Below are 13,606 nucleotides of genomic sequence, written 5' to 3'. Positions count from 1 at the left end.
TCATTTCATGTATTATTAGGATGATTATGGCATTGTGCATTCACTGCCATTCTTAGATATAAGTAATTATGGGTACAACACTGCATTAGCGAGTGTGTTTGTATAAGCATATCTTAAGCAAAACTGTAAACATTTATGCATCTTATGTGAAATTATGTAGAATACAACTTTCACAGTTCTTGAAGTTCTCTCCAGTGTTATTTTGAGTATGAAGTTTTGCCTCTAGTTTTTTACCTGGATGGAACAGGAAGGAGAAAATACTTTGTACTTTTGCAGATCCATAATTCCATCAGTTTTGTGATGGTGACCTGTGGTATCTCTAAATTACTGTGCTGTTTGTGCACCTTTTCTGTAAGCAGCGTGCCGTTTGCTTTTTAAGAGTTTTCCCGGCTTTTACATTTGCTGTTTGTAGGCATGCGCTACACAAATCCTGCTCCAGGAGCTATTATTTAAACCTTGCCCTTTGTAGATTAGCAAATGGATAAACTAGAATTCTGTTTTATTTTAGAACCCATAGAAACATAGATGCAAACACCCTCACCCTAAAGTACTAAGTACTACCACCCTCGCCCTAAATTACCATTTTTGGCTTAACGTTTCCTTGTTTTGTTAGATTTTCAGTGTCTATGTGCAATGCATTGAGATGACAGAAAGATAAAATTATGTAGTTAGAATCATATTGTGCTGTATGTAGTCTGACGGTTTTGGCTGAGATGCCAAACAGAGCAACAGACCTCTCCTGGGATTTATCATTGAAGGTCCCCCTTTTCCCCATCCAGGACATTGCCATTCTCCACTGACGCCCCCTCTGGACAGAGAAGGTAGGACTCCCGTGTTGGTTCACTAGGGCTTGCTGGGATAAGGAAACATAAAGATTTACACACTTTCTTTATGACCTTAAGACTGATTTTGTAGAGAAAACAGTTTGTGAATCCTCCCCCCCAGCCCAATTTCAGAACTTTATTTAAATATTGCCAATTTTCCAATTTGAAGTGGTCAGATGTGTTTCATGTTTTCTCTTCTGCCGTGAGCCCTGTGGCCTCGCATTGGGCAGAATGAAAACTCCTGCTCCTGCCCACCATCGGGCCATTGGCCTTTCCACACAGCACAGGTGGCACTTTCTTTTACTGGGGGGATCTGTGCCGATTGCAGTACGGGGATGTCCTGCCCTTACAGCAGCCAGCCTGAACTCATGATCTTCGAGCTCAAACGAGAACCTTTCACCTTCAAATCTTCCAGCTTTATTTTTATCTTATAACTCTCCTCTTCTTATTTTAAGTTGATCCTTATTAAGTCATTTGTTCCTCTTAATTCTTGATCTATGTTTTCTTCAGAAATGTTTGGGCAATTGTTCATAAACCTTCCTTTAAATTGTTACTGTAGTTTACTGTGTAGGTCTCGGAAAACAGTAGTGTTTCTTTTCAGTATCTGTTGCATTGTTACAGCATATAAATCAAATTGCTAAACCTTCTTAATAAACAAGCTTTAAAGCTTAAATCCTAAATCTAGCTAGTTTTTATATTTCTACAATTAAGCTCACCCATAAAAAAGCAAGACCCTTTTAACCTTGAACAGTGAAGGCTAAAACAGGACCAAATTATTTTATTCAAAATACTCAGTCATTGACCAAGTCAGCCCAGAGAACTTCTTCAGAATGAAAAGTGAATTACGGTCCAGTGGACACACATCAAAACAGTATTTAAATCTGTGACCTGGAGGCATTTATTTATTCAAAGGCTTGTGGAACTATAGAGCAAGCTATCCAGCTATGTTTTGAAGTCCAAACCCTGGAATTTTTCAAGAAAAGGCTGGATGAGATCAGCGTTGAGAAAAAATCAATTTTCTTACTGGAGTCCATTTAGCACAGTATAATTTTAGTTTAGAATGTCAAATTAAGTTTAAAAAGCTTTCAGTTTGGTGAACAGTGAAGAAACTATATTGAAAGTTTTGTTGAACTGATAAAAAAATGGGGCTTATTTCATATAAATGCATTTTTCCATTTTAATGGCAATGGAAATGTTGCTACAGAGTAAAAGGAAAAAAGAAGAATAATATAACGTAGCATTTACAAACCCATTATTTGACCTTTCCTTTCTCTTGAGTACAACTATGAATCTATAACATGGTCTTTGTTGATCTTTGGTGATGGTAGACAGTGTTTTATAGGTTACAAATTTAGCAGTAGGAATCACCTACAATAGTAAAGAGGATCCGCTGTGCATCTGTTGAATTAATCATGAGCGCAGGCAGATCAGTCCTTAAACTGAAGCAAGTTTTATTTTTGTGTATTCATTTGGTGCATCAGACAAAACACGTATGTGCAAATCTAATTTTTGACATCCCATAAGTAAATCAAACTTGAGAGAACCCTTGAGTATGGTATTCTGTGAATTCAGACGAATGATCTTGATGAAGGGTACGTTTGGGGGAAGGCTTAGGGGGATGCAGATCGGACGCCTTTGCAGCCGAAGATCCTTAAGTCCTAAGATTTTCTCTCTAGGATGGTGTTTGCCTTCGCGCACAGTGGTCTACCACTTTGTTTGGCCGATCATATCGAGAGGAGGCAGCTTATGCTATTGTCTAAAAGTCAGCACCTTCAGATTTGTAAAAATTACATCACATCAGCCAAACCGCTCAGTAAATCAGAAAAAATATGACTCCAACGCAAAGTGCTAATTGTGCCAGCCAAACCTGAATACTCATGGTTTCTCAGCAGACAAGACTTCTTTCACGTGAATGGAAGCTGCCAATGCAGACAATCTGTATTTATTCAGTTTAGGACGAGGCCAGGAACTGCAGTCTTCACCACTCTTGGCAGAGGCATCAGCTGGTGGATCCTCTCTAGGGCAGTAATCTGGCATGGCTGCACTCGTTGGTTTGGCAGCGATCAGTAGGAGGTCATTTGTTGGTGTTTTGTTTCATGGTGATCCTCCCTGGTTTCCTTTTGACTGGGTAACGCTGTGGCCTCACAGCTTCAAGGGGGTCTGGGTTTGATTCTTGCTGTCTGGCATCAGCATGCTCTTCCCAGGTCTGGGGGAAACTGGAGGATCCAAAGATACACTGTCCAAAAGCATGCAAGTTCCTTAGGGCTTCATTTGCTGGTGTGGATGAAAGAACCCTTGTGCTACAGAGGTCTTAAACATTAAGAAAGGTAGGAGTTACATTGCAGCTGTTTGTTGCTTTATTCTCTTGTTGGACAAGTAAAAAGTCTGTGGAGTCTTTTCTGGCATGTACATAGGAGGAGTGGCAAGTTGTAGAAGAGCACAGAGGCTAAGGTGCTAGAGTGAGTTGTTTCAGTACTGTGCGTATGGATTTACATGGCCTCCTGAAACCCACTGAAATGTCATGTGAAATAAGACCACAGGGGCTGTTGGGAACACAGTTACTGCTAAAGGCCATGTCCCAGTTCATCAGCATTTGTTATTTTCCTGAATAGGTTTAAAGTCTTTTCCATGTGATTCTTTCCTTAAGCTTTGCAACCTTTTAAAGGGTTGTGGTGCATTTTAGAGCTGATCAATGTCACCTTCCTTCTGTTATTGTAACACAGGAAAATACCCATTAGCACTGGAATTATCTGTCTTTGGAACAGTCCTGGTAAATCTGCTTTTGTTATCCAGTAAAGGGCAATCTGAAATGCTTGGTTTAAAATGGTTTTACTGAGGTTAAATTACTGCCGTACCTCTATATACCTCCATCTGCACTGACCACATTTGAACTCTTATGAACTCCATGAATGCTACCCTCTCCCCTTGTTGAGGTTTTCCCTCCCTATATGATCCTTTTAGAAAAATGCCTTTTCCCCTCGTTTTCCCACACTGGGTTTGACTGTGGGACACCTGTTTCTTGCAGGATTGCAACTTGTTTTTTTTTTATAGCTGTCTCAGAACTGAAAATGTAATGATGCTATGTGGCAGCATTAAAGTATGTTTCACTCGAGGCTTTTGAATAAGGTGTTCTCAGCTGTTACACTGTGTGTCAGTTGGGAACATTTGTAATGCATGTGTATAGACATGCATGCACATATTTAATCCACTAAGAGGATTGTTTAATTCAAATTACAAGGATTTTCGGATTTGGTATTGTAACGCAGAATCGTAACATTTGAGATTCTTAATAGGAGCTAAAGCTTTGTATGAAGGCAGATTTTGTCTAGACAGCTAATTATTGCTATTTTTTTCTAAGCCATACAGCTGGCATTTGTATCTTCAAAGGGTAGTTAATACTTGAAGACTTACATAATTTATAGACTGCGCGGTAATTCATTTGAAGTTCGCAGGCTAGACTCAGTAAGCGTCATATTTAGATACAAATGTTTAGGGAAAAATCTGATACTTTCAAAATAAACAATTGGTCGAATTTGACTAATGTTTGCCATCTTTTTTTATAGATTTAGCCAAAAATGTCCATATAATACTTTTTTATCTTGAGATCAGTGCCATTTCTTTCTTGAAGGGTTTTTGATATTTGATTTTTGGTGTTGTTGCTCTTGACTGCCTACTCTGCATGTTTGAGAACGACTCTCAAGTAGCCCTTTCATTTTCATGGTCTCTACACGAAAAAACCTGATAGACAGGCCAAGACTGCGGAATGCGTCTGTTTTCATTTCAAATGCTGTTTTTTGGGTAAGCTAGAAAGATCTTGCACTGCTGCGAATAACTCTTATCCTCAGGAGTTTCATTTTGACTCGAGAGTTTCTGCCTTGTGTTTGATGTCAAATTTAATGTTTCACAGTTCTCGTGAGCCACTGTGCTCTGCTGAAAGGCAAAAATGGTTGCCACTGACTCTTCTGTTCAATTCAATGGAGTACAGTAGTGTTCTGTCACAGTAGAAAGTACGAAAATCAAGGTAATTGGAAAGTGAAGATATTTAAAGTCGAGTTCATTTGCACACAACAGTACTGTATGTAATTATTCTCTATTTCTTACATTTGAATTTTAATTGTGTTGGTTTTTGAAACTGGCTTTTCCTTATTGTTCCTCTTTGAACATTGATAACTCACTGTTGATTTGTCTGTTGTGTTCAAGTATTTGTGGCCGTTTAAATGTATGGCAGTGAGTGTAACATTTTTCTCCTCTGAGTGTCTGCATCAGGCCTTGCCTTTTCTACAAGGCTGTTACATATAACATTTCTGTCTGGGTTTGCTCCATTGCCTTGCTGCTTGTATGGCATGTGTTTTGTGTGGCAGGACTTTGGAGGTGTGGAACAGTAAGTTAGGAGCCTGGATATATGACCTCAAGAAACAACTGTGGGTGGAAGATGTCACTGGGCGGTTGCAGGTTCAAATCATAAGTGGGGTGTGTTACTGTGGTGTCCTGAGCCAAGGTATGGCACTCGTGCCGATTCCAGTCTATGGACTGCACCGGTGCCTCGTTGTATCAAATAAATCATTTTGGACTAAGGTGTTGACCACATCATAAAAATGATAATGATGATATTAAATTAGGTTATTATCTGCCATCCTGTTCTTTGAGACTTGGGTTCACCCAGCTCTGTTAACTGGTCCTTCACAAGAAGTCTCAAATCTTTGTCTCCTCTGCTGTGGCTCTTGTTACCTTCTGAGATTTGTCCCAGCTGATGCCTCACAACTCCCAACGGGATGTTAGAGATTTTAGGAAAGAAGAAGGGTGCGGGATTGCTTCAGTGAAGGTTTGAAGTTTCAAATGCTTCTGATGCTTACAGACTTCAGATGAGCCATGTAGCGTAATTTGGATAGAAACGGACTGCTGGATCTGATGGTTGCTAATAACAGTGTTTTGTCTTGAATATTGCCAAATATCTAACTTGTTATTTCTGTCTTTGTCATAGGGCGATTAAAGCATTTCAGGAGGTGCTTTACATCGACCCCAGCTTTTCCCGGGCCAAGGAAATTCATTTACGACTTGGGCTGATGTTCAAAGTTAACACAGACTACGAGTCAAGTCTAAAGGTAGGGATCTGGGTGTCTTCCTTGCCAGTTGCGCAGCTGAAACTGCACAGCTGCATTCCTGGTTGTCCTGCTGTCTGGCTAAAGCTGGTTTGTCACTACTGCACCAAGGGAATTGCACAACAGTCTATATGGACATCAGACTCGTAGGCAGAATTCCCAAAATGAGTCTCCAGTGTGTGTTTCAGCTTGTTTAAAAACCATATGCTTAAACTCTCTTTACTCAGGGTATGTAATTGATTTTTTGCCTCCATCATGATGTGAAGCATAATTTCAATTTTCTCGTTAAGCCAGGCTGGAGCCAAAGTAAACAGATGGTCCCCAAATCCGTACAGCAAATAAGATGCAAACTTCCATGTCAGAAATCTCTAAAGGACAAGGAAATAATTTTTATTTTTTTAATATGCTTTGGGAGAATTGTGCTTTACTCTTTTTTTCAAATAATACAGGAAGGAAAAGTTTCCGTGTCCATGTGTTTTAAGATATGCATGAGTCCTAATATGCTTACATGTTAATCAATACACTATTTTTGTTTTAAAATCAGTTATTTTTTTCTTTAACCCATTCTCAGCTCCATAACCATTGTGAAGCTTGAATTTGTGTTAAAAAATTGTCTAAAGAGGATGACATATAGACCTTAACAATCCTCATGAGTTGATAATAACAGTTTTGCATGTATATTTGGATTTTGGACAAAAAAGATATACTCAAGTGAAGATACTGTTGTGCATATCTTTGGCCTCAGACTAGCGCAGTCTAGCCGAGGACTCTGTGGAGAGCAGAGAGTGAGGGACTGTAGCTGGAACTGGTCATTCCAAACTAGGAAGGAAAAACAACCAGATAACTGATCAGTCCTGGTCCTGGAGGGCTGGTGTCTGTGGGTGTTCATTCCAGCTTAAGTCTAAAAACTCACTTAGGGCACTTTATTTTAAACTTTTGTAACATTTGTAACATAACTGAAGCTATTCAAGCATCGACACGTGTGTGTTTTGTAATTTCCCTTGTATGTGTATACATGATAAAGATCAGGTCCAAACACACCTGATGGTCTTTGCTTTTGTTTCAGCCATTTTGTTGAAGCCTTGGAGAAATAAGTAGGTTGATTTCTGTTTTCTGCTCAAAAGTCAGAGATCTCGGGATCCTTTTGAAGCGCAACAGTTAAATGGCGATTTGTGATATTTTCATAAACTGAAAAAAAGAGCTTAGATATTGGGTCAGTTAAGGCTTCTGTTATAGCCCTGAGAGCTCAGCTGGAATGAAAACCAGTATGCTATTCCACTATTGCAAAAAGGTAGTCTCCCTTACGTTGGGTGCAAAGAAATGTGGGCTCAGGGGAAGGTTTTGAGGGGTTGAATACAATATAATCCTCATGATGTAGATCAGTCTTTTCTGATGTTCCAGCTGCCAATTGCACATTGTTTCTATAAGAAGGCACACCTGGGAGCACTCAAGTAGTTTAAGTTCCTTTTTGCATAGTTTTCCCATTGGGCTATTGTTAACATTGCACTGGGGCTCACTTGGTGAAAGTGCAGTGTGTGCATCAGTGTGTCCAGGGTCTCGCTGCTGGGGTGTCCAGTTGTGGTCCTGCAAGGCCAGTGTGCCTGTAGGCTGTTCTTTTAAAGCAGAAGCAGCTGAAGAGCTGGGAGAAGTCCAGTTCAACCAGTAACCAGCTGGTTTAGCTCAGAAATGAGTAGGAATGAAAACCTGCAGATACATCGGCTCTCAAGAGCCAGGATTGGATGGCCCTGTCTAGTGTCACACAACCCTAACTGTTTGATAATACGTGAAGTGAGGATATTTGTATACTGGGAGAGACTCACCTGTTCAGGGATGCAAAGATCTTGGGGAATCTATGGATTACAGTGAATATCAGTATTGTTTGATCCGAGGTTTGCCCGGGTAATCATTCTGAATGTTGAACTGCACTGTATACAGGTAGCTCAAGTACAAGGTCAGTATTTGTATGGTTTTTCAGCTAGTAGGTTCTGGCTGAACATTCCTTTCCAAATGTTTCCTTTGTACAAAGCAAATTAATTACCATACACACGGCATGATTGTTGGAAGAGTATTAATTGTGGATTTGGAGCTCTTACAAAAGTTTTTCTTCTCATCACAACATTGGATGGAATCTTTCAATTTCCATAGGTGGGTAGTGATTTGTCGATCTTCACAAGAATTATCTTAGAAGCTGTATCACCATATAGTGTGCGCTGAATGCAGCTTGCAAGTCCAACCGCATGATGTACTGTATCTTTAGGAGTCCCTAGTTGGATAATCCCTAGTTCCTGCAGCTTTTACACTCACCATATGTTTAAGTATACAGTAGGTATAGGGTTAAGATTGGGGTATGAGGTCAGAGTTACAGAACAGCTAAGGTACTGCAGATATCTGGATAATGTGAGCATTTTTCAGGAAAAAGTTATAGTTTTGTTTGTTGTAAACTGAGCTGGTCTTTCTCTGTGTGTGACTTCTTGATTTTGTGACCTGGGGTCCATGGTCTGGTAAATGGTGGCGAACGCAGTGAACAGAGCACTCTAGATAGAGCAGAGCACATCGTTCAGAGCAAAGCAATGAGAGAGGACATGACATTCAGATGGATTTCAGACATGCCTTGCAGTTGTTAGCCAACTCACTTCGCATGTCCTCTCCCTCCTATTGTGGTCAGGCCTCGGGAAATTGACCATCAATACAGAGCTCTTCGGCAGAAAAGGTTGCACAGCAATTTGTGACACTGCTTATTGAACATACCCCTGGCTTAATATGTGGGACTCGGAACAACGGTACAAAACTGTTAATGCCTATCGGGTCAGCTTTCAAAACTGGCTTGTAATATTTACTTTGCATGGCCTTGTGGATTCTTGCCACTGTGAAAGTGATATCATGCACGCAGAGCTACCATCTGGCTGGATGAGCTAAATATGGTTACAAAAGAAATGGAGGCTGGAGTTGTTACAACTTTCTTCTCTGCATTCTCCTGGAAGACCACGGGATCAATGATGAGCGTTACTGTGGCAATCCTGCAAAATAATAGTCTGACAGTAATAATAACAGCCTTTCTTTCACAAAATCAATGGTCAAAACCAACTTCTCAATTTCACGTATGACCTGGAGGCTCATTTATAAAGCACAACAATTTAGTAGAGTTATTTAAGTGATGTACCTTTCTCTTATGTGGTAGAGTATTATCTGGGCCCTCAGCTTTTTGATTACAAATCCAGAACACTAATTACTTCATATTTTTGTTCCCCAAACAAATGTATTTAAATTTAAATAGCGAGAAAAGCCATTACCCTCACCCTAACTTTGGTACCCCCTAAAATCTTCCTACTAGAAGTCTCCAGAAGCTAGATCACGTGAAACTGGTTTGCATGTATTTTAATAAAGACCTGTCCCCCAACGAGGAACAAGGCGGTAATATCAGTAATTTTCGATTGTTACATTTGCCAAATAGAGCTCTAACCCGAATTTGCAAAGGATTTATAAAAATATAAATGTTCATGTTGAAAACTCCAGTCTGCTGCTTCGGTGATCAGAAGTGATTGGTAGTGTGCTTACGGGTCATCTTTCAATAAAGCAGATCTTCATTACAGCTGGGGTGTGGGGAAAAAAGCTGAGGCTTCTGTGCAGTTTATAGAAAAACTGTGTTCCCTGAGCTTTCACATGCAGAAATCTGCATTTCAAATGGTGTGCTCTTTTGCTGTGGAGTTTACCCAAGATACTCTTAAAGTAGACTTTAATTTGTTCTGCAGACAATAGGGATTGGGGGCTATGAATTTTGCATTGTACCTAGCAATGTTCCCTCTAATTTTTTTTCCTGCTGAACGGATGACTTAATCTGAGCGGCGTAAAAGAAGCTTTAGTGCAGGATACACAGGGCTTCAAACAGTCCCATGTGAGAACTTGGTGATTGACTTGAAAAGACCAAAGACAAGGCACAAGGGGCATAATGACGTATTGCTGTTGCTCATTTTGTGAAAGTTTGCCAGCTAAACTAAAGGATATATAGTTTTAATAAACATTTTGAAATACTACCTATTGAGCAGACCGATAAGTTGTGTTAAAAAAATATTTTACGACTCCCATGAAGACCTACTTGTTTTGCCACATTATCTAAATTTTTTGTTTGCTGTTCAGGAATGTCATTAATTATGCGTGAGCCACACCCCGAATGATAAAACTTTTATAAAGTTCTTGAAGATTCCATTTACAATGTGCAAATGTTTATTTTCTGATATCATTTTGGTGTTTGTTCAACAGTTGATGTGAATTGCAATAAACTGCTTACTTCCGTACTTTGTATTGTGCACACTCATGCAAACGGTTTTACTATGGACCTTTTTTATTCAGAGCATTGCAACTATAATGCAAATCATGCATTGCATATCTTTAACTTCGACAGTTCACCAATCACTATAGAAACTAGTCAAAAGTCAAGATGTCACTGAAAATTCTTGAAGTTTTCACTTCTATCCTCCCAACTGAAGTTTTAAAACTTGTGCTGTACACAACCACATTGATCAGTTATCATTTCTGGCATCTGTCTTTCTTCAATGACAACCATCGTGTGTACACCTTGTCGAGATGAATATCCTGTCCATTTTTTTGGTACGATTTAATTCTCATGAGCATGTCTAACTTTGAGACTTTTTTATAATATTCATCGGACTGAATCCAAGTTCGCAATCTGCACTTGATGCAAGAAAGGTGGCGGTTCGATACAGCTCAAATATACAATTGTCTCAACACTGCCTCACAATGACGCTACACATTATAAACAGGAAATGCCGAAAGCATAATATAGTGCCCTAACTTATCTTAAAGACCGTGAATAAGTAAGACTAGAGCCACGACCGTAGATACGCGTGAAGGTCAACGTTAATGGAAAAATGCCAACATTCACAATCGCAGTCACATTTTTTCCCGTGCCATAAAATTCCTGTTTGCCGCACTGCAGTTTCAAAAGCACAGCTTAGAGGGAACAGTGGTACCCGGTCTTTCATGACTAGGAGAAGAGGCCAACGTCCTATATATCATCCAGGTGTTTAATCTACACAACTCCTGTAACTTCGAGGGCCAGCTTGTTACATACTTGCTGACGGGCACTGTCCGAATGCTGGGATCTGCCTTGCAGTGGTTCAGCATTCGAGTGCTGAGCACGTCGCCCCTGAGAGTACACAAGTGCGTAGGAGGCAGCCTGTTTCGCGAGTGCCACCAATTTGTGCCTGCACCCTCAGGAGGCAACATACAATTGCAAGAGTAACTTCATCTCGGCGCAGGGGAAGATGTGGTGGACTACCTCCAGGATTTTTTATAGTCTTCCACACAGTGGCAGACAGCAGTGGTGTGAATGTCGGTGAGCCCCGGCCTAGTTAAATAATTCTTCACACTTATCTGAACACTCCACTCAAAGCGCTTTACGGGTAATGGAAACTCCCCTCCTCCACCCAGTGTGTAGCCTTCACCTGAGTGATGCGATGGCAGCCATGGTGCGCCTGTATTCTCACCACACATCAGCTAATAGTGGGGGCGAGAGCAGAGTGATGAAGCCAGTTCAAAGATGGGGATTATTAGTAGACCATGATTGGTAAAGGCCAATGGGAAACTTGACCAGGATGCTGGGATAACACCTTGACTCTTTGCAAGAAATGCCCTGGTATTTTTAATGATCACAAAGATTCAGGACCTCGATTTAACATCCCATCCGAAGGACGGCACCCTTTTACAGTATAGTGTCCCCGTCACTATACTGGGGCATTAGGACTCGCACAGTGAGCTCTCACTACTGGCCCCACTAACACCTCTTCTAGCAGCAACCTTAGTTTTTCCCAGAAGGTTTCCCATCCAGGTACAGGCCAGGCTCACACCTGCTGAGCTTCAGTAGGCTGCCAGTTGTGAGCTGCAGGGTGATATGGAAGCTGACTTGTTCACCAGGAGGAGGAAGAGCCAAGGTGCTGTAGGCGACTGGGGTCAGGAGGAATGTGACTTCAGGAGTCTGACACCGGCATCATCCACGCCTGGCTATATGTGACTGTCTGCAGCAGTGTCTTAAAGACACCTGTTCCTATTGCATCATCTCCAGCTCACTCAGACTCCTCTCCCTGTCCCCCCTGCTCCTGAAAGATAAAGCAGCTCATGTCGATCGGAAGGGCAGCAACCAGGGGAGCTGCACTACCGCTGTGTTTTATGCAGTGTGCAGATATTTTTCCGTTGCATTCGGCAATCGCCGACATAAGTCTGAACTCGTACGAGCTGTCCAGTAGTGTGGTCTGCATCAGCCCGGCCTGGTGCTTCCTGCTGTGGAAGTGTCCCAGAAGCTGCCTGCACTGGGACTGGGTCCGAAGCGCAGCCCTGTTCCTCCAGAGGAGGAGGAGATCCGTGCTGTGCTGCGCAGGAGGACCCTGGGGAGCGTGGTAATCAGTTGATCCAGCTGCACGTGCAGCACGTCCTCCTCCTGCCCCCTGTAACAAGCCCGGCGAATGGAGCGCTGGCTGCCTGCCAGCTCTTTGATTGCGCATGGCTTTCCGTGTCCTAGTTATCTGAACAAAGACAGTTCTGAGAAACAGGCGCACACCGTACCGCTCGGGAAAGTATGCAGGAGCCAGGCTTGGTTTTAGTTTTTTTTCTCCTAAATAAAATGGGCCCCATTTATTTTTGTGTCTTGGAGTCAAGCCTCGTGCTCGCCTTCTGGTAAGTTTTTGTACCGGAGGGGGAGAAAATGAAAGGTGAAGGTGTCAGGTGGATTGATGTACACAGAGCAGTCTGGCTGGGTGCAGACCGTGTGCATGGTAGTAAAGTAGTTGAATGTTTTACAGCAGGTAACAGAGGGATCTCAGAATGTCTAGTTTTCTTCTGTGGTGGAAAATGTTTCTTATAATCTCCAGTCTTCAACTGTCAGCGCATATCCGAGAAGCTGTCGTTTTATTTCTTCTGCTCATGTTTCCCATTCGGCCAGAGGGTAACCATCTACGAAGCGAGATGGCCGAGTTCTTCAAACCAGAGATTTAAGTCGGAGAGGATGTCTCTCAAGAGCGGAGTTTGTTGTCCTCCTGTGTAATAGTGCAGCACAATTGAAATTCTGTAAGGTGGTGGTGCTGTTTTTCATGTGAAACTGGTATTGCTTGATTTTTCGTGCTTGAGCTCTCTCTCTCTTTCTCCCTCTCTCATTTTCATGCAGTAGAAGTGCTAGGAACTGCTCTTATGCAGGAATGGAGTCCGTGTTAAATAGACTGTCTGCCTGCAGGTATTGTATGTCATCTGTGAACTGCAGCAGTCTCCTGATTAGCAATCGCTGAAAAGCAGAAGCCGAAAATCCTCCTGCAATATCTGACTAGCAGACGGGCGATAATCAAGCTGATGTAGGATGCAGTGTTGTACGGGGAAACCTATTTACATCTGGTAATGTGATATCTTGCTTATTTTTTTGAGGTGGCCTATTAAACTAACCTCACACCTTTGTAGCTGTGAAATTTCACTGCAGTAAAAGGTTTGATATGGAGAGATTGTGGCTGACACTGTTCTGCAGTTTCTCATTTTTGTTTTCATCTGAGCACTGATCTGGATATGCATCGATTTTAGGTTGTCTTGCCCTTTAAATGTGCTAATTTAAAAAGGTGCATTTTCTGCTAAGATGAATGGCTGACCTCCTTCAGTGTAGAGTTTTCTTCTAATTATAGCTGCATTAGA

General features: G+C 41.5%; 1 protein-coding gene across 4 annotated transcripts in view; it reads left to right on the top strand.

The window, feature by feature from the left end:
- Nucleotides 1-13,606, top strand: part of kdm6a (lysine (K)-specific demethylase 6A) — a 104,432-nt gene that overhangs the window by 57,004 nt on the left and 33,822 nt on the right. For 2 of the 4 annotated variants that reach the window (XM_015363377.2, XM_015363376.2), the window contains exons 6-7: nt 780-821; nt 5,806-5,926. In XM_015363377.2, the coding sequence (XP_015218863.2) occupies nt 780-821; nt 5,806-5,926 (163 nt within the window). The remainder of the gene's footprint in view (nt 1-779; nt 822-5,805; nt 5,927-13,606) is intronic. The other 2 variants (XM_006638883.3, XM_006638884.3) reach the window with 1 other exon arrangement.

The sequence above is a fragment of the Lepisosteus oculatus genome, chromosome 15 (assembly GCF_040954835.1).
Source record: "Lepisosteus oculatus isolate fLepOcu1 chromosome 15, fLepOcu1.hap2, whole genome shotgun sequence".
NCBI classification, from domain to species: Eukaryota; Metazoa; Chordata; class Actinopteri; order Semionotiformes; family Lepisosteidae; genus Lepisosteus; species Lepisosteus oculatus.
This window is presented reverse-complemented; position numbering and strand designations above follow the sequence as displayed.